The sequence below is a fragment of the Leucoraja erinacea genome, chromosome 18 (genome assembly GCF_028641065.1).
Source record: "Leucoraja erinacea ecotype New England chromosome 18, Leri_hhj_1, whole genome shotgun sequence".
In the NCBI taxonomy this organism is placed as follows: Eukaryota; Metazoa; Chordata; class Chondrichthyes; order Rajiformes; family Rajidae; genus Leucoraja; species Leucoraja erinaceus.
In genome coordinates, this window is record NC_073394.1 from 17319187 (window position 1) to 17346037 (window position 26851).

At 40.3% G+C, this 26851-nt stretch overlaps 1 protein-coding gene across 4 annotated transcripts in view; it reads right to left on the minus strand.

Moving 5' to 3' along the window:
* The window catches only part of LOC129705702 (serine/threonine-protein kinase BRSK2), a 702405-nt gene that overhangs the window by 20718 nt on the left and 654836 nt on the right, over positions 1 to 26851 (minus strand). For 3 of the 4 annotated variants that reach the window (XM_055649414.1, XM_055649422.1, XM_055649421.1), the window contains one exon: positions 25919 to 25966. The exons of the other annotated variant lie outside the window; for it this stretch is intronic. In XM_055649414.1, the coding sequence (XP_055505389.1) occupies positions 25919 to 25966 (48 nt within the window). The remainder of the gene's footprint in view (positions 1 to 25918; positions 25967 to 26851) is intronic. 4 annotated transcript variants of the gene reach the window in all.

A 26851-nucleotide genomic window follows, 5' to 3' on the forward strand; every position in this document is an offset into this window, starting at 1 on the left:
GAATTAATTGACATTTTTAAGATCTTGATGGGTCTTAACAGAGTAGACATGGAGAAGATGCTTCCTCTTACCGGATAATCCAGAGCTAAGGGGTTACTCTTTAAAATTATGGGAGACTCATTTAGGTAATTCTTTTCCTCAAAGAAAATGGTGAGTCTTTGGAATATTCTTCTTCAAAGGGTGATGAAAGCAGAGCCTTTGAATAGTTTTGGGGCGGAGGTAGATAGGTTTTTGATAAGCGAATTAGTGTTTTATAAGTGTTATTGTGAATATGAAGAATGCAGTGTTTACAATAAGATCAGCCATGATCTTGATGAACAGAAGAACTGACTCGATGGACTAATGGCCTCTTCCTTCTCCTAATTTGTATGTTTATATATTACCTGAATGTTTGTAACAAAATCCAGACAGATCATACACAACTGCTAAGCTGGTACCTAATGTGTGAACAAGATATTATTTATTGCATATAATTTCCTGCATGGCCTCTCCAGAGGATCAGTTAGCCCTTGAAGTTATGTCATGGGACTATCCTTGCTTGTTTTAAATATATTCTCATTATATAACTAGACAAATTATGTCAACAGTATTGATGCTCATGTGCCAACTTGTTAAATGGAATTCCAAATACTTAAACAGAAAAGGAACATTAAGGCAATAGTATCACCGTGATATTTTGCTGATGTGAATTAAAATGCGGGCACAAAATCAAGCAAGAGTAAAGTAATTCAGTAAACAAAACAAACATCAGCCATGTCTGTATGTCAAAGATTTATTCTACCGCCTTCACAATTGGTTGCTTGTAGTCCAGTTGATCTCACTCCATTAAAGGCAATTTTAATACATTTCCATCCTACTATGAAAGCACTCATCCTGTCAGTGGGGATGTTGGGGCCTCCAGCATACAGAGGGAGTACACAGCGCGATACAAATACGTCTGACATGCTGAGTATTTGCAACAATCTCTCTTTATTTCGGGGTTCCAGCATCTGTAGTATTCTATTCCTCCTTTCGATTCTGTCAGCTTCAACAGTAAGATTCGTTAATAGGAGCAGCTGAGTGAGTGCTGAAATACCAGTCCCACAGCATCACAGGCAGAATTTCTAATTTGCTGGTTAAGTGTAACATTTTGAAAGTAAAGACAAAAAGTGTTAAACCAGCCAAGAGCCAGCTTGAGAGGCTCTGAGGAAGACCAGAAGGGTTGTTGTGATACTGCACAAAGCTCCACACTATCTGTTGATTTATTGAACTGCTCACTCGGCAGGTCCTATGGCAGTATCCATAGAATGTACCCACAGTATCCATGGAATGGGTTCAAAGCTGAATACAGAAGGAAACTGACTGCATGGTACGAATCCACCAGACTGTTAAATACACACCTTGACCTAACAATCAGCATCAATGGTCATGGAATGGATACCATTGGAATAATATTTCCCATTCTAACATTCTGTCTGATACTGACTGAGACTGCACCTGAGATTTTTGTAGTTGTTGCTTGTGCTACAATACCATGAAACTGTTTTTTGCCTATAAACAATCCATGTCCTGAGAAACAGGAGAGCTTTAAAAAAAAATCAAATGCCAGTTAAACCAGGACGTGGTGTATCATGAAAAACATATTTTTCCATCCATCAGTTTTTCTGCGTAACATGAAGCATTAATGACCTTTCCATAAATTGTGATTCCATTATTTTTGTGCCTTCTTTGATCCATCAATGCAACACAGGTTACAAATCAGGTGAAGATGCATACAAAAACTGGTGTTAACAAATCTGCTCAAATCCTCCCACCATGTTGAATTGCAGTCAGTGATGCGGCAAGTCTCATCGGTAGTCCCCGGTGACACTTTCCCTCAAGCTTACACGTGAGACATACAGGACTTGCGCAATTACACATCTCCCAGGACCAGCATGCTGTTACGTTGGTTGCTAGTACACATTGCAAAAAGATACCCGTTGGTTTAATACACACTGAACTTCATTAGTTTTCAAGAGCAGTGCAATTTGAAATGTCACATCATGGAAAGAGTATTGTCATGTGTTCAAGACAGAGTTAGATAAAGCTCTTAGGGCTATCAGAATCAAGGGATATTGGGAGAAAGCAGGAGCAGGGTACTGATTCTGGGTGATCAGCCCCCATCATATTGAATGGTGGTGCTGGCTTGAAGGGCCGAATGGCCTACTCCTACATCTATTTTCTATGTTTCTATGAAACTGGGTAAGAGCAAATCAGTAGCAAAGATAGACACAAAATGCTGGAATAACTCAGCAGGACAGGCAGCATCTCTGAAGAGAAGGAATGGGTGACATTTTGGGTCGAGAGCCTTCTTCAGACTCAGTAGCAAAGTCTGCTTAGGTCATCTGATGCCAACCATAGGTAAGGTAACAGTCATAGTATCACAAATTATGCCACAGTGTTTTAAAGTACTATCCTTCTTTTTGATCAGCTTTGATGGAAAGATGTTTTAGATTCTTTTTATTCAGCACTGATTGCAAAGATTTACAGAATTCTTTCCTCCCAGATATAGTTACTTCACTTAAAGTTGTTCCATTTTGACCTTTAATAGTTCCATTACTTCTGATTTAATTATTCTGTTTCCAAATATATTGCAACATTGGTAAACTTAGAGTTAAAATAGAATGAATGGGGCTCTAAACAACTGGGCGTGCATATTTCCAAGGCGTGCATATTTCCGAGGATCTTTCCTGGTCCCAGCACACTGATGCAATTATAAAGAAAGCACATCTCTGCTTCCTGAGAAGACTGCAGACAGTCGGTATGTCAAAGAGGACTCTCTCGAACTTCTACAGGTGCACAGTAGAGAGCATGCTGACTGGTTGCATCGTGGCTTGGTTCAACAATTTGAGCCTCCAGGAGCAGAAAAAAATGCAGAAAGTCGTGACCATTGCCCAGTCCATCATCGGCTCTGATCTCCCCACCATCGAAGGGATTTATCGCAATCGCTGCCTCAAAAAGGCAGCTAGCATCATCAAGGACCCACACCATCCTGGCCACACACTCATCTCTCCACTGCCATCAGGTAGAAGGTAAAATAGGTATGTTACAAAACTTACCTTCAGCGGCGCTGTAATTCTGCCACTGGCCGTGTGCGCGATTTTGGCACGTTTGAGGGGGGGCGGGGTTAAAACGGGAGTTTTTCCCAACCTGGTCCTGAATTATATTTGTTGGAGTGCAAGATTTTGCTAAAGACTCATTCCTATGGCCGTTCTGTGTGTTTTTTTTTTTTAAATCACCCGACAATCGCTAACATAATTTTAAAAGCTTCAGAAGCCGTCAATGCCGACAACTGGGACGGATTTTATGGAGGACCAGGTAAAAGAAAGTAGTTTATTTTTATGTATAAAAGTGTTGCTTAAGATGTATTTAATTCACTTTTTAAGTTGCGAAACTGTGATCTTTCCCCCCGAAGAACCGGCAGTGTATTTGCTGCAGATATGGGGGTATAAATTCACCGCATCTGAACGTTCTAAATGGTCCTATTCCAGTAAAACCCACTCGCAAGCTGATTTAAATGGCCATTAATTTACAGGTATTAAACATTAAATTCCTTCCATTTGGCCTATAAACCCATGACAAAGAGATTTAAAAATTATGTTATATTCTGAATTATTATGTGAATGTTATTTGGACACTTAGGCTATTTAAAAATGTTAATTTATTCTTAAGAAATGGATAGATGTTTAGATCTAGTAATTGAATTTTGTAATTAGCTACAACTAGGTAACTAACTAATTATATGCTTTAATTTCAAGTAATCTAAGTAAGATTGTTTCATATTTGTTTCAGAATGCTGCAATCTATAATAACTGAAAATTTCTTTCAGTTCTCTTAAATTTTAAGAAAGTTATCGGCCTTTAAATGTTCTCGATCACAGCTTTTGTGTTAAGTCAATGAAAAAGCAATAGGGAACAAGATGCCAATTTCCGAGTATGAAACTGGCCATAACTTTTTTAATACTGAAGATATGAAAGTGAATTAGGTGTCAAATTAAATTTATTTTTATGCTTTATCTGGTGGTATAAATTAAAGACTTGATTTTTAAAATCTCAAAATTTTGTAACATTGCTAGGTAAAGGAGCCTGAAATCTGGTACATCCAGGTTCATGAACAGCTTCCTCCCCACAGCCATCAGGCTATAAACTTGCCATCAAACAAACTCTGAACTATAACAGCCTATTGCACTTTATCTCTTTATTTATGTGTATATATATGGTCTATGTTATATAGACACACTGTTCTGTATTTATATTTACAGTACTCTGTTGTGCTGTAACAAGCAAGAATTGCATTGTCCCATCTGGGACACATGACAATAAACTCTCTTGACTTGACGGTGCCACTGCCGTCTGAACAATGCTGATCTTATGACTTAAATATAACGTTTATATTTTTAGTACAAACAGATTGCACTGCAGCAACATCTCTTTATGTGGCATTGTTAAAATTTAAATTATCTGGATCAGCAGAGGAAAGTAAATAAAAGTCTTGCATTTATACTGTGGCGTTCATAACCTCAAGACTTTACAGTAAGTGAAATACATTGGAAATACAGTCACTGCAAGAAACACGGCAACCAATTCCCATAATGTCAATTTTATAACTGTTGAACTGTCTTTAGTGATTTATTAGTCTTTTAAGAATAATGCCATGGGATCGTTCATGTTCACTTTCAGTGGCAAATGGGTAGGAAGGAACTGCAGATACTGGTTTAAATCGAAGATAGACACAAAATGCTGGAGTAACTCAGCGTGACAGGTAGCATCTCTGGAGAGAAGGAATGGGTGATGTTTCGGGTCGAGACCCTGCAAATGGGTTTCAGTTTTTGATCATTTGACAAGCAGCACCTCTGTTAACCTGTTATGTTACAGCGCCCCCTTCCTTGGATGTCACTCTGATCCCGATCACAAGCTGACAGGCCAGGAGAGGCCAATCCAAAGCACTATTGGTAACAGCTGGGTAATGTTACCAATTAGCTGATATTAGTTGGTTACTTGAATCTTGTCAGCCTACTCCCTATAAAACCCAGGCATTCCCTCCAGATGGGAGAAGATGGGATGCCTCCCTGCTAGCTGTGTTCCCCATTGCAGGTTTGAGGAAGACTCAGCCACTGGCAAAAACCCATGACCACCAGTGCCACTGTGGTCAAGTCTAGGTTGCTGGGAAGAAACCCGTGCTGCCCAATGCCTCTACTGAGGCTAAGACTGTGACTGAGGCAAGCCTGACATGCCAGAACCTCTCTGCCCACAGCCAACGAGGGACTGCTGCCATACACAAACCAGGCGAAGGCTGACTGCCAGGATAATCCAGAAATTGCCAGCGTTGCAGTTTCAAGCCCAAAGCTGAGCTTCCTGGCAGAAATCTGAGACCGCCAGTGCATCCTCTCGAGGCAAGGATGGACTGCAGGAAGAAGCCTGAGATTGCCATGTCTCCTCATTCGAAGCCGTGGTCTGATAGTGAGGGACAGCGCCCCCTTGCGGTTCTGGACTTTATTGCCACTTTACATAAAAATATATCACGTGAGCTCACCCTACTGCATCTTAAGTATCAGTGTGGTCACTACCAAACCCTGTGTCATCCCTGATGCCACACCGAACAAAATGGTATCAGAAACAGCACACAACAAATATGTTGAATTGACTATTTTCTATAGTTGAATGTCACCTATCATTCATATGTTCAAAGAGACGGGTTGATTGGTTCCTTATTCTGCCACAAAGAAAGCTTGATTGAGTCCTCACCTCCATCCAAAGTGAGGACACCCAACCCGGAAGTTGAATAGAGCAAGCACAGTACTAGGACTGATCCATCACAACCAGCACTCATAGCTGGTAAATGTAATGAGTTCTTGGGCTGGGTGCACCTGTCAACTGAAATGTGAATAAGTCGGGCCTATGGGCATCTGAAAGGGAGAAACGTGCGATCTGAAGAGCACAGGAGTGCCAGCATGTAGCTGGTAACAAAGCCATGGATGGATTCTTCAGCATTGTCAGGGCAATTTCCAGCCCAATCACCAGACTCAACCCACTGAGAACCACTGAGTGACTTCAAGCATCACAATCTACAGGATGAGTGAAAAACTGTTTAACCTTTATTACCTCATCGTAGTGCAAAGTACATCTTGAGTTACGTTAGACATAAAATACTCATGCCCACGCACACTGGGAACCAAATCTCCAAACTATATGTTGATTCTTTCACTTAAGTTTACTTCATACAAAATACCCAGAAAGGAAAAGTGACCACATGGCCCCAGATAGGGGCAGGAAATAAATGCTGGCCTTGCCAGTAATGCTCAGGTCCCAAAATGTCAATAAACAAACAAATAAATCGATCTATAGATACCCGACACCAGTCTCCTGAAACAAGTACTCCACTCTGTGCTCTGTCACAACATAGGATCCAAGGAGGGCAATAAAGCACTTGTGAATCCCTGGCCCAAGATTGCTGAAACTGGTGGAGGGCCATCTGTAAAGGCATCAGACACTTTGAACACGTGGAAGGAGAACAAGAAGCCAAGTAGTCTACTCAGCAGTTCCATCCATCCATCCTGTTCAAAGTATGCAGATCATCGTTTGTGAATGTAATAAAATAAGTATTCCTGAATTCAGAACAAGATGGACCTGAAGCAGAAAACGGACAGAACACCTGCTTTATTTTCTAGTATGCAATATCATTCATTTTTGTTTTTTTCACTTTTGCTCCTATCTCAATTTTATATCCAGGAGCATCTTTTGGGGAAGCTGCGCACTATCTGAGACCACAGCAGAATTCTCACTCACAGATACCTGGTTTGAGATTTGCTGGAGGTCCAGCAAAAAAAACAAACTTGAAATCAATCTCAGAAGATCTGCACAGAAAGGAATCCTTTAATGTGCACTTTACAGATATCTTTTAGTTTTATTTTCGTTTTAGAGATAATGTGCGGAAACAGACCCACTGAGTCCACACTGAACAGTGATCCCCGCACTTTAACACTCCCATACACACACTAGGGACAATTTTACGGGTTATACCAAGCCAATTAACCAAACCTGTACGTCTTTGGCGTGTGGGAGGATCCGAAGATCTCAGAGAAAACCCCACGCATGTCACGGAGAGAACGTATAAACTCCATACAGACATGCACCCACAGTCAGGATCGAACATGGGTCTCTGGCACTGTAGCACCGGAGCCCTACCACTATGCCACTGTGCTGCCCTTCTGCTTGAATTAACTCTGGAGAACCTTATAGTGGCAGATCCAGATCTGATTAATCCTTGTGATTTTTCACCTTTTCTGCGTGTAACATAAAACAAATTGGTAGCACTTCCTGAAGCTCACAATGTGCAATGTTAAAGAAGAGGCTCATGTAATAATAGATGTTGAACGTACTGTAACTGCACTGGTTAAAAGCAGGAATTCCTCTCAGTCAATCACTCTGCTCATGCATCAGTTTTATAGGATTTAATATGAATCAAATGTAAATGTTAGCCAAGTCTAATTTTCTGATGCTGGGCTAATCTAATTCATTACCTTTTGCAGCCATCTAGACTTCGGAAACATGGTCCAATTCATGTTAATATGAAATGACATTTGTTCACAAACACACAAGGGCAATGCAAATGCAAATAGACAAGCTTAGCTGTGTTGATGGTGATAATATTTCTCCTTGTCCCTCCATACACATTGCATGGAAAACAAATTATTATAATTACAAGCATTCAATATGTTCATGCAAATCAGCATATCAATCTGAGCATGCCATTTTAAAATTATACAAAATGTATTTGCTTTATCAGCATGAAATTTAATGTTGCAGGGCTGAATGCAATGCCAATTCCTGCTTAGCATCTAATGAATTATAACTTATTTATCAAAACTGCTCTGACTTTTTCACATATACCTACAACAAGGAAATAATAATTCATTGATATGTATTAACATGCACATACTTACTTATACCATCTTCTGTTGATTCCAACTCGGTTTGAAATGACTAAGAATCATTTGCTATACAAATAGTTCACAATGAGCAGGTAAAAGGAGAGGTGGGCAAATACAGCATCGACATTGTGGGCTGAATAGCCTCTCTCAATGCTGTAAGTCCTAAACAAAATTCTTTGGATTCACATGGTTCAGTCATCACACTATACAACACTAAATTTCAAATCGGAGATTATACTAAATATTGAATTTAACTTTGAATTTTCAAGATAACTTAATAATTCAAAGACACCAGAATTGGTTAGATTTGTTTATCTAAAAGTTTAGTTTATTTGCATAATTTGTTTTCAACATAGTCCAAATGTCAAATAACAAAATGTCTGAAAACAAAACTAATGTACACTTGAAACTAAACTGATGAGATAGAAAGGGTTAAATGGGTTCAAAGAAATAGTTCAAGTCAAATTCAAGTGAATTTATTGTCATGGGTCCCTGTAAAGAACAATGACATTCTTGCTTTGCTTCAATAATGGCTACAATGGAGTTTTATAAGGAGATGCACTGTCAGGAAAATAAGAAGATTAGGTATTGCCATTATTTATTGAATGTAAGTATATTTACACAGAAATTTAATGTAAAAAATATTGAAATGTTCAGCGTTATTTGATAATACTGTGTAAATCAATTATTGGGTCAGGCAGGACAGAACTAGATTCTAAAACGTGTCATTTATGCATCAAATTCTATTTTAATAGAGCATTCTAGAAAGAGTCTGCCAAATTCATTTAAAGAGAGTTTCCAAAAAATACAGTGAACAGGGCCCATAACCTAAAGGACAACTTCTCCCAATGAAAGCAGACCAAGTTCTGACGGAAAATGCAGTAAGTGGAGGTCAGTTACTAACAAATTGCATGTGCAAAATCAATGCTACCAAGGTATGTGGATTTAAATTTAGTTAATAATCTGGAGTTTGGATTAAAAAGTATATATTGTTCTCTCTCCCAGTTCTGACAAATGATTTTCAACCTGAAATATTAACTCCCTTTTCTTTTTCCACAGATGCTATCTGACCCACTGAGCATTTTCCATTTATATTTCAGATTTCCAGCACCTGAAGTTTTTTTGTTATTCACGGACAACTAGTCTTAGTAATTGATGATCAGAAAGCTACCAGAGCGACATAATACCCAACTTCGATCAGTCTATCTTTCAGGGGAAGAAATTAGCCATCCCTACTAGGACAGATTTACATGTGACTGCATCCACTTCAATGTCCTTTGAAATGGGGCAGCAAATCACTCAATTATTGCTAAATTCTAGTACAGGTACTGTTCCAGAGAAACCGAAAAATTCAAGCAGATGTCGTCTGCGCACCAAAGAATGACCCAAAAAAATCAGTACTACTGTGGCTGCCACCCTGGAGATCACGCCTAAACACCAAATCATTGGGCAAGTTAGCAGTTTGGAGGTGCTTTTATGTGAAGGGGGGTGAAGGGGGTAAACTTTAATTCGATCTTGCGGAGAAAGCGGTCCTTAAAGTTCAGCGCTGTGGCCGGTTGGGGAATGTAGCTGTTCCACAGGCAAAAGTCGGACGCCACAGCTCCGAGAATAGTCGTCGCGAGGATGGTATCCGGAGCGCTGTCACACAAATCGGAGCGTTTTTTACAGACAATAGAGTTGCGGGGTCTTCCACCGGCGCCGCCCGCGGCCGGACGGGCCCCTGTCGCGAGGTTGGGAGTGCCAACAGGTGGGGACTAAGAATTAAAGTTTCCCCCTTTAGAGTCCTCAAACATTGACTAACATTTATGCAATGATTCTGGTCTCCGGGGAGGAGGCAGCTTAGACCTAATCACGATCTTCCATTCTGAAATCCGGTCCAACAAGTGGGCAAGCTTTCTAAAAGGTTGTGCACCTGTACTGCAAAATTCAAGCAGAGAAAGAATAAAATCAGATGGAGCACCCAGTATCAACCTAAACACCAAATATGGGCAAGGCAAAGTTGCTGGTAGGTCAGTCGATCTTGCAAAGTCCTTAAAGTTCAAATTGGGAATTTGTTCCACAGGCAAGTCAAGCAATAGTCAGGGATGGTATCACTCATAAAATCAATTTTTACAGACAATGAGGCTGGTTCTTCCATCACAATACCTTGGGTTCTGTCAGAGGTGGCAACACATGAGGAAGTGATCCTTTAGAGTCCTCAACATTGACTCTTGGCTCCTTAGAGTCAGACCATCAGGTCAACAAGGGCAAGCTATTGCCTTCATACTGAGAACACACTCCATTGTGTTGCACGGTGCAATAATAGTGCCAAATGGGACAGATTGAGAACAGATCCTATAGGTCAGAACTGGGCAAAAGCAGAATTATACACCATCACAATCTGTAACTTCAGAGCCCTTTATTGGCATATCCTTCACTCAATGTCATTACTATTAAGCCAAGGGATCAAGACTGGTTCCGTGTTTAGTGCAGTGGGTATGCCAGGACCAGTGCTAGGCATGTTAAAAGTGATGAGATGCCAGTTTCATGAATTTACAATTCAGCACTGCATGCATATTTAAAATCAAAACCAGGATGCAATTAAGCGAATTAATCATTCTTACAACCAATTGATCAAAGCTCTGTGTTTATGTTACAACCCATCCTGCTGTTAACAGATTACTGAACTGTTCTCTCATAAACATATGGTGTAGTCCCGATCTACCAACCTACCATTGGCACTTAGTGGGTTCCACAGACTGGGTTCCACAGAAGGGGTTCAGCCCGAAACGTTGCCTATTTCCTTCGCTCCATAGATGCTGCTGCACCCGCTGAGTTTCTCCAGCACTTTTGTCTACCTTCGATTTTCCAGAATCTGCAGTTCCTTCTTAAATACCATGGCACTTTTTCTTTTATCTGCAATTTATCCTTTAAAGGAGGTGTGTAGAGCAAGTTTCTTTACACAAAGGGTTGTAGGTGCCTGGAACGCCCTGCCGGAGGTGGTGTTTGAGGCAGATATGATAGTGGGATTTAAAAGACTTATGGATGAGCACATGGATATCAAGGAATGGTGGGATTTGGATTACGTGCAGGTAGATAAGAGATGGCCTTGGCTAATGTTTGGCACAGACATTATGTGACGAAGGGTCTGTCTGTAATTCTGTAACACTATATTCTGCACTATGGTATTTTTCTCTTTGCACTACCTATTGTACTTGTGTTCGGCTTGATTGTACTTGTGTATAGTATGATTTGACTAGTTAGGACACATGCTTTTTACTGTCTCTCGGTATGCATGACAATTATAAACCAATACCAATACTATTGTAAATAATGCTGGACAATTAACAGTTAACAGAACGAAAAGACTAAGAATATTCCATCTTCAACCAGCATGTGAGCATTCACCATCATGTTCAGTCACAAGTTGTCAAACGGATAATCCATCTTGGTTTCCGCTTGAGACCACCATCACAGTCACTAGTCCTCAGTTAATTTAATTCACTCCACTCAATATCAAGAACTGGCTGAAAGCACTGAATAGAGCAAAGATTAGAACATCAGACCTGCAATCAGAACTAGCCCCAAACAAAACCCAGAATCAGTCTTTAGTCACGCTGTTACAAAATATTATTAGGCTCAAAGTGCTGGAGTAACTCAGCAGGTCAGGCGGCAACTCTGGAGAACATGGATACAGTAGGTGGTGATGTTTCGGGTCGGGTCCTTTTTCATCCGTTTTTTCATATCTTGTCCTTGCCCAGCCATTTGCTTATAACAAAAACCTCCTCACGTGTATCAACCTATTACCTGCCAGGCTTTATCTTGTCTCTCCTCTCTTCCAGCTTTCTTCCCTACCCCATATACATTCAGTCTTAAGAAGGTTCCCAACTCAAAATGTTACCTATCCATGTTCTCCAGTGATGCTGCCTAACCCACTTGAGTTACTCCAGTACTTGTCTCTTTTTGTTGTAAACCAGCATCTGCAGTTCCTTACTATTATATATTATTATGCTGGCAGCTATCTAACAATGTGGAAAACTGCCCAGGTGTGGCTGACAATGTTCTCAGCGGCACTAAGTCACTAATAACTTAATCACCAAGATGCAGTTTGGAGTTTGCCAAAACCTTTTAACTCCGAGATCTCATCACAGTCTTGGTCCAAACAGGGTTCACAGAACTAAATTGCAAAGGTAAGATGAGTGTGATTGCCTTTGACATCAAGGAAGCATTTAACTGAGTTAAATCCCTCAACAGCAACATTCCAGGAACCATCATTGAGCTGATACTCAACTGGATCAACCGATATAGCTGTTAGAATGTATCAGGAGATTGATACTCTTGTGGCCATTGACCACAATTCATTAATCATAGGGCACATTTCAGAATTGTGTTGGATTTACATTAATTTACAAGAACGAGTAGAGCTCCAACAACTCTCAAGAAGCTTGACGCTATCCAGGAGAAACTGGCCGATTTGGATTGGCACCCCATCCTAAACAATTAACCTCTCCACCAGTGTGTAGTGCTCATAAAATGCATTTACACTACCTATTTAAATGCAGTACCTACCCAATCTTTACCAGGAATGCAACATTTGGAAGAACATTCATGAGAAGGACCACCACATTCTCAATGGCAATTAAAGATTTTACTAGTGATTTAAAATCTTTAAATTATTTTTTTTAAATGGTTGTCGTAGATGATTGATGGATGAAGCATGCAAACATAACCTTTTCAATCTATCACTACTAGAAACAGTTTAGCTCAGCTCTGAGATTTAAGGAACTTGGCCAGAAAATTTCAGCCTCTTCATTTGGGGAATTAAGTCAGCTCTTGGCTAAGCTGCCAAATGGAACATCCCATGGCAAGAGGAAAACGGACTTTATTTTTACAACTTTTATTGACTAATTAATTTAGTTTAGTAAAATTAATCACTGGCAATGCTCTGATCCGGTTAGTTGGCAAAATACTAAATTCTCCTAAGGTTTTTCATATTGAAAGAGGCATATGGCCAAAAGTCTTTTTACACCCTGAGTGTAATTTACTTAAATCTGACTGAAAGGAGTTTTCACAATCCAGAATTAACTTTATATTCGAGGGTTTTTTCCCTTTAAATGTCCTTGATGTTATCTTCCAAGGAAACGCTACTCATTCAACAGGATCACTGATGCCTGCACTTAAAAATTACACATCCTGGTGAATAGACTTTTATTAAATTCAGAAACACTTAACATATTACCCCCAAATTGAAATGCCTTGCTACTTCTACTTTAGTTACTGGATTATATAAAGTAAATTATGTATGTTTACAACTATTGCAATGCCAAATTGTGTAACAACAATAATCCAGTTCACGCCGGTCAGATTGGCAATGAAGTAAAATGGAGAGTATGGAGCAGCCAGTCTGAGTTTCCTTTCTAGTTGTGAAAGGAATAAAAACATCAGCACAATGCATAATTGACTGTGAATTTGTTTAGTTTTTTAGTTTAGTTTAGAGATACAGCACGGAAACAGCCCCTTCGACCCACTGAGTCCGCGCCGACCAGTGATCCCCGCACGCTAACACTATCCTACACACACTAGGAGCAATTTACAAGTTTACCAAGTCAACTAGTCTATAGATCCTGTACGTCTTTGTGTGGAAGGAAACCGGAACTCCCGGGGAAAAAGCACGCAGGTTATTGGGAGAACGTGCAAACTCCGTACAGACTGCACCTGTAGTCAGGATCGAACCTGGGTCTCTGACGCTGCAAGGAAGCAACTCTACCGCTGTTCCACCCTGCCACCCTTGATCACAAAACATAATTAAAAAAGCATGCATGGCATCAAAAATAAAATACTCCACTGAAGTTACTGTGATAATTGCAATTAATTAAAATTAACAATAGAATGATAAAAGGATATCATTTACATCATGATCTCATGCTCTCCCTCATAATATCTAATGTCACTTTTTTGTCATTTTAATCCAGGGCTAGTGTCTGATTGGTTAAAAATACACCTTTATATTTTAATTACTTTCTCACAATTTTTAAAACGTAGTCTTCAAATCCAAACAATCAGGCAAAAGTAGCAGCAAAGATGCTTATTTTCGCAATTAAAAACTGTTTCAATAAACAGAATCACCTTAAATATCTCCTTTTCATATCATCGATCAGAATTCTGGAAAAAATATTGCATTCTCCAATTTCATATAGCACATTGATAAGTTTTCTGGCACCCATTGATATTTGGGGTCAAACTATCAGAAATAATTTCATCCTTTTTCTGCCATCTTATTGTGGTTAATAATAATAATAATAATAAATTTTATTTATGGGCGCCTTTGAAGAGTCTCAAGGACACCTTACAAAAATTTAGCAGGTAGAGGAAAAACATGTAAGGGGAATGAAATAAATAGTAGAGACATGACTAGTACACAAAGTAAAGACAGAATACAATTCAAAACACAATATGAGGCAATTAATGCACTGATGAAAAGGGAGGGGGACGTGGGGCTAAGGATAGGCAGAGGTGAAGAGATGGGTCTTGAGGCGGGACTGGAAGATGGTGAGGGACACGGAATTGCAGATCAGTTGGGGGAGGGAGTTCCAGAGCCTGGGAGCTGCCCTGGAGAAGGCTCTGTCCCCAAAACTGCGGAGGTTGGACTTGTGGCTGGAGAGGAGACCGGCTGATGTGGATCTGAGGGGCCGTGAGGGTTGGTAGGGGGAGAGGAGGTCAGTGAGATATCGGGGGGGGCAGATGGTGGAGGGCTTTGTAGGTGAGGATCAGGATTTTGTAGGTGATCCACTGGGAGATGGGAAGCCAGTGAAGTTAGAAACATAGAAACATAGAAATTAGGTGCAGGAGTAGGCCATTCGGCCCTTCGAGCCTGCACCGCCATTCAATATGATCATGGCTGATCATCCAACTCAGTATCCCGTACCTGCCTTCTCTCCATACCCCCTAATCCCCTTAGCCACAAGGGCCACATCTAACTCCCTCTTAAATATAGCCAATGAACTGGCCTCAACTACCCTCTGTGGCAGAGAGTTCCAGAGATTCACCACTCTCTGCGTGAAAAAAGTTCTTCTCATCTCGGTTTTAAAGGATTTCCCCTTTATCCTTAAGCTGTGATATGTTTGTTTGAGGGCTGGAGTGATGTGATGCCAGGATTTGATGTGGGTGATGAGTCGTGCGGCTGCGTTCTGGACCAGTTGGAGTCGGTTGATGTAGGTTAATGTGTTCTCTTCTGCTGTTGGTGGAACTGAATTGACCAGTAGCTACAGAAAGAGTGATTCGTAAGGTCATGTGTGTGAATAAATGTGTGTGGAATTGATTGTAGACTTTAGGAGAGCTCCCTCTTCCTTTCCCCCACTCACCATCAACTACACCACAGTCATATCTGTGGAGTAATTTAAGTTCCTTGGGACCATCATCTCCAGGGATGTAAAATGGGAGGCCACCATCGACTCCACAGTCAAAAAGGCCCAACGGAGAATGTACCTCTTTGCCACAGGCAATGATGGAAGGGTCTTGACCCGAAACGTTGACCATTCCTTCTCTCCAGAGATACTGCCTCACCTGCTGAGTTACTCCAGCATTTTGTGTCCACAGGCAATGATAGTCCCGTTTTATATTGTCATCACCTTCTCCATCATGGTCTGTTTTGACTCAGCTACCCAGCATGACATCCGGTGGCTGCAGCGTACCATTCGATCAGCCGAGAAGGTTGTTGGCTGCAACCTTCCCCCCATTGATGAACTGTACACTGCAAGGGCCAGGAAGCGAGTGGGTAAAATCAAGTCTGACCCCTCTCACCCTGGCCACAAACTCTTTAAAGTACTTCCCTCTGGGACGTGACTTCGGACTGTCAAAGCCGTCACAGCCAGACATAAAAACAGCTTTTTTTCCACGAGCAGTAGCTCTACTCTGTAGCCTCCTTTTGCTCTGGTATTTTATTTTATTCTTCACATGTTTAAATTATAACAGTTTTTTTGTAATTGTCTACTGTATATCGCGTTGTTATCCTTGCGAGCAAACACCAAGGCAAATTCCTTGAATGTATACATATTTGGCTAATAAAATGTATTCAATACAATTCAATGATCCTATATTTTGGATATTTTTAAGGCAGAGATAGATTCTTGATTAGTATGGGTGTCGGGGGTTATGGGGAGAGGCAGGAGAATGGTGTTAGGAAGGAGAGATAGATCTGCCATGATTTAGTGGCTTAATGGGCCGAATGGCCTAATTCTGCTCCTATCACTTATGACCTTATTTTTACTTCAACCACAGTAACTCAAAGTTTACTGCCATGAGGGCGATTTAAGTTAGGTTATTCACAGGTCTAGAATTAAACCTAGTAAGGTACATTGGAATCAATGCTTTTATTTATTGTGTTGGCTAACTGAGCCTGAAAAATGGCTTAGGAAGAGAACTTGATGGACAGATAAGAATAGCAATTGCTATACATTTGATGTCAATTGGATTTATAGGTGTGAAGCTATGACTGGGCAGCTAAGGACAAATGATCTCATCTTGATCCTTTGAGCAGCAGCTGCCCCTGACCAATATACAGTATTACAGGATTACATTCTAAATATGGTCACGTAGAATATCATAGTTAAGTATAGCTAGCTAGCTAGCCCAAAGGTTTAAGCACATGCCTTGAATGAAAAATGAACACTGAATGTTTCACATTTCCTATTAATATCAGAATCATGAGGAAAAAAATCAAGGCTAGACCAATGAAAGAGACATTAGGAGAAATGATTTCCAAACTGTTTGTGACACCTTTTGTATTTATAAAATAACAAATATTTGCTATACCTCACGGGTTATAAAGCACCGTTGAGTGTGAATTTGCAAAGAGTGTGTTAACATCAACCTTACTTTCAAAGGGGAGAACTAACAGTTGAAGGCAAGCATTCCATGGTTGGGCTTATCTATGACCTTTTAATAACGGGATCAATCGTGGAATAGTCGATTCTTAAGAGAGAGACAGAGCAACAAAGGGGTCAAGCGAGGACAAGGAATGGGGGAAAGGATGAAAGGATACAAAGATAAATCCTGATTTAAATAAGAACATGAGAACTTCTACTCAGAGATATTCTGCGTCTGTCAGTCAGAGAAGCCAGATGACTGAATAAAATAAAATCTGAACACCACAGAGTCAGTTGGGCTGATTTTAACAAAGTATGTGTGATGTTATTTAGGTAAAAGCGTATAGATGTGAACAATTTATCAGAAGTACAACGTGAGGTCAATTGGGTAGCTGGGATTGTTTAACAGTATCATTTGACTCCAGATTGCAGCCTGGTATGGGAATAAGAGAGGAGAGTGTGTTTGGATTTTGTGGTACAAGGTTGATTAATTTCAGCTATCTTCAGGAGAAAATTGCAATTCATCTAATGTGAGAATTAGCGACAGAAGAGGGCCACAAGCTGATCCTTGAGAGGAATTTCAGCAGCAATAATGACGTGTATGAACGACTTGTAGTCTCTGTCGATCAAATCCATGCTGCAGTATTTTAAAGGTGGCACAGCGGTAGACTTGCTGCCTCACATTGTCAGAGACCCAGGCTCAATCCTCACCTCAGGTGCTATCTGTGTGGGGTTTGCATGTTCTCCATGACCGCATGGGTTTCCTCCAGGTGATCCGGTTTACTCCCATATCCCAAAGACCTGTGGGTTTGCAGGTTAATTCTGTAAAAAATCTCTCTAATTGCCAAGGAGTGGGTGAGAAAGTGAGATAACATAGAATGTGTGTGAATGTGTGATTGATGATCAGGGTGGGTGAAGGGCCTGTTTCAAAGCTGTATCTCCAGAGGGCATTGCCGCTAGAGTTCAGAGGTTGAGAAACTTTGAAGACTGCTAATTATTTTTCCACAGTAATTGGAAGCTTTGTATCCTTCTCTTCTATGTTCACTTTCACCATTGTTTGTGGAAAATAAATGCCAAATATGTCTTTAATACTTCTGTTTTACCCCCACCCTCCTTTTCTTAGTTCTCTTAATGTCTCAACATTGTCATGCCTTTCATTGTGCTTAGTACAGGCTTGACTTTCATTTTTTATACCCATCATCATTTTTTTTCACCCATTTTTACAAAGATTTATTTCACATTTCAAAGAAATGCTGGATGCAAATCACTCTAGGGATTGGCACAAACACCGTTTCACGGATTTCACGTTTGTATCCAGCGTGTTCAACCTTCAAAGCACATGAACGGAGCTCTCATGACCAAAATCCCAGCAGTCATCACACACACTCATGCCAACAAGAGACCATATCTGAAGGGAAAGGCTAGAATTTGGGAGCATATACTTTGTACATTGGCGTCTTAGGAAAACACTTGTGGTAACGCAGACGCAATTTATATGTGAAGGCATTGTTATTACAGAGGTTTAAAAATATCCTTAATCAGATAAGATGAGTGGCTGAGTTGCACAGGCAAGGATCATGTATTCATTGTGGAGGGAATGGGTAAAATATAGACATCAGAAGATAAAGCCAGAAAACGGATTTACTCAGAGATATACTGTCAACGTGATAGCAACGTGATACAATACAGCAATTGTATTGTAACATACAATCCATCTATTGTATGAAAGAGCAGACAGTTCCAGCAGCTGAGATCTTTTCTTCATTGGGATCCAGAGTAAGACATTTCTTATAGCATTCACCACACAAACACAATTCTCAAAGCCTAAAGAGAGCATTTTCAGGAAATCCTCAGGTCAAATATGCAGTTGAAGTCGGTTTCAAAAAATAATAATGTATTGAACTGTGTTGACTGAACAGACTAGCTTATATCAGCATTGAGTTTGTTTCCTGATAAAGTATATCTGCATTATTTGCCATACTGATCCAAATTTTCTTGGAGCAATTGAGAGGCTGGCCTTCCTGTGGCAAAAATTGGAAAAATGAACTGTTAAATTAAGGATAATGTTGGGCGTGCAGTGTTGGAATGGCTGCATTTGGCCTAACTTGGAGAGTCACAGCAGATATTGGCAGGTAAATGCTGTGTCATTCCAATGTTGTCTGACCTGGACAACCATTGGTCCTTCGTCTCACAAGGTATGGGATACGACTCTTCAAAGTATTGTAGGAGACATATGACTAAATCTACAGCATAATGCAGAAAAACAAATATCAAAACAAAAAGGTCACCAAAAGCAGGCGAGAATTAATCATCTGATTTGATAATGTGAGTTCCTGTAAAAAAAATCCCCGGGATGAACAGCAACCTGGTTACCTATTTTAAAAGGCAAGGGATCAAATGAAAATAAATTGAAATTTCAAGTGATTAGGCACATGAAGCTATTTTCACCTTTGTTTGCCAACAAGCAAACAATTCAATAATTCTACCTGTGGCTGGTGATCATTAGGGCTGTGATATTCTTCCGGAGGGAATAGGTTATGCCACAGTTTACAGAAAGGAATAGATACATACCAACTATCAATGCCCCTTACACAATTCTCGTTCAATGACCTTATTATAAATTAGCTTAGGTTGGGACAGGACCGATTTTAAACTGCAATCATTGCTGGATTTTCCAGTGATTCAATCATTGTTTTCCTAGCTGAACTACTCAGGCAGGCTATTCCCACTCCAGAAAACCTATACGTCTATAAATCTGTTTGGCTGGTTTAAACCTATTGAGCAGTACAATTTCCTATTGCCGCCTTGTACAATACATTAATATTGAAGGTGAATTTAAGCACCTTGTCAAAAGTTGAGAGCCTCCAAACTGACTTCACTGCTCTCACATCATTAAATGCATGCATCTTGCCCCAGTAACCTGAAGCACCGTGTAACCCGAGGCAACTCTATATTGTAAATCATGACAATAAATAGATACAGTCAAACAGGCTCAATACACATCCCCACACTATACATTCCATATGATGTTAGGAAAATATCAAGAAACCTCATAAATTTATTGCTCATTATTCTATGTTCGCTCTTCTGGGGAGATGCTGACTGCATTTCGTTGTCTCTGTACTGTACACTGCACAATGACAATAAAGTTTGAATCTGAATCTGAAAACCTAAACTTTTTCTTCAAGAACAGAATGCTGCTCATGTGTTTTGCTTCGCTATGTTCTACCTTTTAAAAAAAATAATCCTTTGCCCTGCCTGATGTGTAGCAGCCACCATGATTTTTCACCAGGGGCCACCTATCTAAGCATGCTTTGCATTAAGCATGGTACAAGATTGTGATTTTCTGCCTAAACCATAGTCTGCCCAAGGTTACCTGCAGAACCATCGTAGGCAATTGATGATGGTGGCGTAGGGCTTTGCGTGAATAACTTCAAAGCAATGTTGACCAAGATGCAAAGCCCCTGATCCTAACTTTCAATCAGTGCCTCAAATTCCACATCAATATTGACAACGCGTTCACTGAAATGGATGAAAAGTGTCCATGGCTGATATCTTTGGATAAAGATGTTGTGGTTATTAGCCATGTCTCTGAGTCATCCAGCAATATTGGAGAACATACATGTTTGCTAACAAATGGTTAGAAGATGTAAGATCCTAAAAGAGCACAACAGGGTAGATTGAATTCCATTCGAGGGAGAGTCAAATGAAATTACGTGATTGTTCAATCAAAATGAAGGTATGTAAGAATTTCTTACATCTCTGGACTTAAGGTACTATTTTTTTTGCTGGAGTTTATGGATTTATGGAACTTATAAAGTTTATGGTTTATGGAATTGAGGGGGGGCTTGTAGAACTGGCCCAGAAGAGAACTCGTCATCTAGTGCAGACCAGCAATGATCATGACAAGGCAGATTTGAGAGGTGAGTGGCCTACTCCTACTATTATTTGTGTTCTTGTATACAGGCAACACAGTGCAGTACAGTGTGTACAGTAACAACGGAGCACCAGATGTGACCGAAAATTTACAAAATGCAGATGGAGGAAATCTGAAATAAAACAAAAAAATGCTATAAGGACTCTGAAGGGGTCAAGCTGTGAACGGTCAACTATTTCCTTTTGCACAGATGCTGCCTGAACTGCAGGCTTTCCTCGTATTTCAACCTCACGGCCATGATTTGAGGCACAGAGAAGCCCTACATAGTGGCAGAGGGAGTGTGCTATCTCACAAATTATCCACCCAACTATCCCATCGGGCACCTGCTGCCCTTTTGGTGGAAGGGTCTGCGGTTCCCACATTGGGCCCCATTAGTCATCCTCAATGCTGAAGGACTGCCTACGAAGAAGAGCTCCTCATTCAAAATTTGTTGCTTGTGCTTGGAGAAAATCTAATAGCTTAGTTGTGGGTTCATAAGTTGTCAGCACAATAATTTTCAGCACTAATTGACGACCTAATGAGAATTTTCCATGAGAATTTAATAGTTTACTTTAAGTTTAGAAGCAGAATTTTGCAGAGCTAAATGTAACTTGTTGGATCCTGGACAATCAAGTAATTCTGCGCAGTCTATTTACTATGATTTGTGCAACATAAATATGTGCCTGAATACACACACCTCTATGACTATGTTTGACGCTGTCCTTGACCATATGTATTTAGGCAGTAACTCAAGCTTAAAATAAATATTTGGTTTGAAAGACTGAGAAAACATAGGTATTAAAATGCAATTACACTACACTCAAATTCCTTAATTCTTTTTTTGTCCGCCCATTAAACCCTGCCACCTCTTGTCATGGTTCTGTCATCAAACATATATGCCCTACATGCAAATTTTGCCCGTAAGATTCACTCATAATTTTAGGCAGGGAGTAATTTTAGGAGCCGCTTTAACTACATTTACATCTTTAACTACATTTTTAGTTGTGAAAATGCATTGCAATCTTTCAAAGCCAAAAGTCTATTGCAGCACCAAGTTAAGATTGCTGTGAGGTGGGAATGTACATTTCCCCTTTCACCACCAACAACAGGATTCTCCAAATGCTAGAGGCAGGAAACATGTTCCAGATGCTGGGGGAGTCCAGAAACAGGGGCCACAGTTTAAGAATAAGGAGTAAGCCATTTAGAACGAAGAAGAGGAAACACTTTTTCTCACAGAGTTGTGAGTCTGTGGAATTCTCTGCCTCAGAGGGCAACGGAGGCAGGTTCTCTGGATGCTTTCAAGAGAGAGCTAGATAGGGCTCTTAAAAATAGCGGAGTCAGGGGATAAGGCAGGAACGGGGTACCGATTGGGGATGATCAGCCATGATCACATTGAATGGCGGTGCTGGCTCAAAGGGCCGAATGGCCTACTCCTGCAACTATTGTCTATCATTGGCAAAGAACTTTGCATCTTCTGTAGCAACAGGGGAGATCACAGCAGATCTTACTAACGTGATTGAGTTTTTTGTGGAGGTGACAAAGGTGATTAATGAAGGCAAGGGCAGTTGATGTTGCCAGCATGTATTTTAGAAAGGATTTAGTGATAAAGCCCCCCATTGTAGGCTGCATTCGCAGTCATATGGATTCAGAACTGGCTTACTAAAGGAAGGGTGTAATTCAGGCTGGAGGTCTATGACAAGAGGAGTGCCACGGGGATCGGTCTGGGATCTCTTTTGTTTATGATATACAGAAATGACTTGGACATAAATGTAGATGAGTTGGTTAGCATGTTTGCACACTATACTAAAATTACTGGAGTTGTGGAATGCTGAGAAGACTGTCAACATTAACAGTGGGGTATAGATCAGCTACAGAAATGGGTGGAGAAATAGAGATGGAATCTAATCAGAACAAGTGTGAGGTGATGCACTTTGCAAGGTTGAGGGGAAAATACATAATTGATGGCAAAACCATTAGGACCATTGATTTCAGTGCGAACATAGGGTCTAAGTCCATTGCGCCCTAAAAGTGGCAACAGAAGTGGATGGAACGGTAAAGATGACATAGGATATGCTTGGCTTCATTGGTTGGTGCATTGCTTAAGAGTCAACAAGTCATCCTGCAGCTTTATAGAACATTAGTTAGGCTGCAGATAGACACAAAATGCTGGAGTAAATCATCGGCAGGGGCAGCATCTCTGGAGAGAAGGAATGGGTGAGGTTTCGGGTCGAGACCCTTCTTCAGACTGGTTAGGGATAAGGGAAACAAGAGATATAGACAGTGATGTGGAGAGATAAAGAACAATGAATGAAAGATATACAAAAAAATAACCATGGTAAAGGAAACAGGCCATTGTAAGCTGTTTGTAGTGTGAAAATGAGAAGCTAGTGCAACTTGGGTGGGGGAGGGATAGAAAGAGGAGGAATGCTGGGGCTACCTGAAGTGAGAGAAATCAATATTCATACCACTGGGCTGTAAGCTGCCCAAGCAAAATATGAGATGCTGTTCCACCAATTTGTGTTTAGCCTCACTCTGACAATGGAACAGACCGAGGACAGAAAGGTCTGTGTAGCCATGGGAGGGAGAATTAAAGTGTCCAGCAACCGGGAGATCAGGTTGGTTCAAGCGGGTTGAGTGAAGGTGTTCCGCGAAACGATCGCCCAGTCTGCGTTTGGTCTCGCCGATGTATAAGAGTCCACATCTTGAACGATGGATACAGTAGATGAGGTTGGAGGAGGTGCGTGAACCTCTGCCTAACCTGAAAGGACCTTCGGGGTCCCTGGACAGAGTCGAGGGAGGAGGTATAGCGACAGGTGTTGCATCTTCTGCGGTTGCAGGGGAAGATATCTGCGAACGGGTGGTTTGGGTGGGAACGGATGAGTTAACCAGGGAGTTGCGGAGGGAACGTTCTCTGCGGAAGGCGGAAAGGGGTGGAGATGGGAAAACGTGGCTTGTGGTGGGATCCCGTTGCATGTGGCGGAAATTTTGGAGGATTATGTGTTACATTTGGGCTGCATTTGGAGTATTGCGTGTATTTCAGACCGCCCCATTACAGGGAGGATATGGAGGCTTTAGAGAGGGTGCACAAGAGTTTTGTTGTGTGTTTGACAATTCCCAGGGCAGAATACGCCTGATTAGAGGATATTAGCTGTAAGGTGAGGTTGGACAGACTTTGATTGTTTTCTCTGGAATCTGGAGGTTGGGGTGGAGAAGACCTGATAGGAGTGTATAAAATTATGAAAGGCATAATTTAGGGTAGACAGTCAGAACTTTATTTTGTTGGAAATATTAAAGACTAGAAGGCATGGCTTTAAAGCCAAAGGGGTCAAGTTTAAAGATGTGTGTAACATGTTTTTTTTAAACACAGTGGACAGTGAGTGATGGTAATGTGCTGCCAAGGATGCAGATACGATAGGCATTTAAGGGACTTTTACATAGGTATATAGATATGCACGGAATGGAGGGGTATGGATCTTGTGTGCCAACAGATTAGATCAGTTTATCTTTGCATTATGTTCCTTTTAGACATTGCAATCTGAATGCTCTGTTCTTGTGCTATACATTGCTATGTTCGATAAGCATACATGTTTAGATTCTTGACAATTTACTATAAGATATTAACATTTGAAATGTCAATGAAAATGCAGGAATCAAATATTACAGATCCTGTTCGGTATGATGAAATGAAGCATGATTTGACTATGAACTCTGACATAGACCTTTGGGCAAAATGGCCTTATTCTCAGTCCTGATACATAAACCACACAGTGGATTGCCATCTAATTTGGGCATGATTATTTCACAAATGTTATTTCTTTCATTCGACTTTGTGGCATAGTTAATCATATCTCATCAGCAGGCAAGAGGTATCCTCAAGATACCTTATCCATCCGAAGAGCATTGTTGTGTGAGGCTTAACTATTCCTGGGCAGGAACATATTTCAAAAATTCCTTTATATTGAAATGAGACATCAACGGTACCTTAACTTAATAATATGTTAAAAGGTCAGCACAAATTCGAAATATACTTTACCACTTTATATTTGTAATGTTTTAGGGAACGATTACCATAAATAACGTCCCCCACCCCCCTTTTCCCATGAGGGTATTGGCTTCATGCTGAAACATGGATCTTATTAATCCTCTGTTATCTTGCTCAACTTTCTAACATTTCCACATGAATGTAAAGAGAATGCCAATACAGAATCTGACTGTGTCCTTAATTGCCTCCCATGCTCAGTCAACGTTTAAAAGGCATAATTGGATAGAAATGATCAAACCTGATTTTCCCTCATTTGGAGACATAAGAGACAATTTAAGCATGATGGTCCTTGTCAAGAATGGCCGATTTAGCACCAGCCACTGAGCCCAGTTTGTATAGCTTTCTGGCTGTGTACCGGATTAGGCTGGGGGCTTCAGAATTGAATCACAAGGGGACTTACATTACAAACACCATTGAAATATGAATACAATACATGCACAAGAAAGGTGCAACAGTTCCTTCCAATGAATATCAATACTATTCAAGGACTCAAAAGGTTATCAAATATGAAATTTTCAAAAGCATTAATACAAAGAACCCAGATTTATAAATATACTATAAAAAAAAGTTACGTATAAAATAAGTTGTTTACAATTAAAAAAATATATATTTAATAAACATATACATATATGTATAAAAATAAAAATGTAGAAATATTTCATGGGATATACTTTAGCACAAATTGTACAAATAAAATAGACTTTAGTCTTTGTGGAATCATGCACAATTCAGTGGGGGTGTTAGATGTGTTTTCCTGTCCATTTAGCATTTTATGGGCACTGGAACATGAGCAAAGCAACAGCAAATCCTGAATATTAGGTTAGTGTGCAACTGCCTCACGGGAAAAGCAGTAATAATCAAGTAATTGAGGCTCATCTTGAAAGGACTATTAAAGCTGCGATCTTTTCATTCACTGCCAAAACAAAAATGCAGTAAGGCATCTCAACGCGCCACAAGCCTATCTGGCAGGCAAAGTCACCCAGCGGCTGCTGTGTAAGACTGGGCTAATTATAACATATTGCAGCATGCAGCACCAGCAACAGAAGGAACTAAAGTGTGATCGGAAGCGTGGTTTCAAAATCTGGAAACTTAAAAAGACAAAACATAGTGCTCTCCATGGGTAAGAGTGATTGGTGGATTGTGGGGGGGGGGGGGGGGGGGGTTCTTACCACATTTTGAAAGTCTGCCAGTCAGCAGCTGCATACAGTGAGAAGTTGCTGGATTACAGGAGGAGAAAGGTACATGTTTCTTTACTGCATAAACCAATAATCCAAAACAAGAATATGCAGACAAATAAATCAACGCTAGATCAGTACTAAAATGGTAATTAAAAAAAATAATAAAGCCCCCACAATATTTTCTCATGGACATGACCCCATTTGAACTGTATCTGTTGAATGGCAGATCTTCTTAGATAGAACTAATTCAATCTTCCTGAGGATGATAGTGGCAGGGTTGATGTGATTATAGAATCCATCAAAATGGAGAGAATAAGCAAAGAGAAGTGAAAACAGTTCATCAGAGAGCTGAAAGATGTGGAATGGAATGATTGCACACACAGATATTACATAGTAATCATGTTGTGATTACATGAAGATGAAAAGCAACAGCAGAGGAGGTATTAGAATATATTGATTAAACACTGTTAATGCTACCCAGGAGACCAGAGGAAAATTGTACTTGTTTAGATGAGGCAGATACATTCAAATGAGCTAAGGTTCTATTACAATTTGCTAAGGTCACCTAAATATCATTATTAAAATTTCACAAATCTCAATCCTTGCAAAAGCAAAAGGCAAATTATACATTGAAACTACCGGCAAATTAATCATTTTAAAAACAAATTTTACTAAATATTTTACATGTGAAATATATCTTGGTAAAATTCCACCAAAAAAACCCAGGGATGAGGCCAAATCTTTCCACTTAATCACCTAACCTTTGGAGCATCACGGTAAAAGTAATGCACCAGCTGCATAGACAAAGCTATAGATGGGGCCTGGTGGCACAAGGAACAGCATTCCAGTGGAGGGAAGTAGGATTTGCTCCTGGAGATCTTGGTGTACAAGCCTTGAGCAGCCTTGAGCGGCCTGAAGCAATGT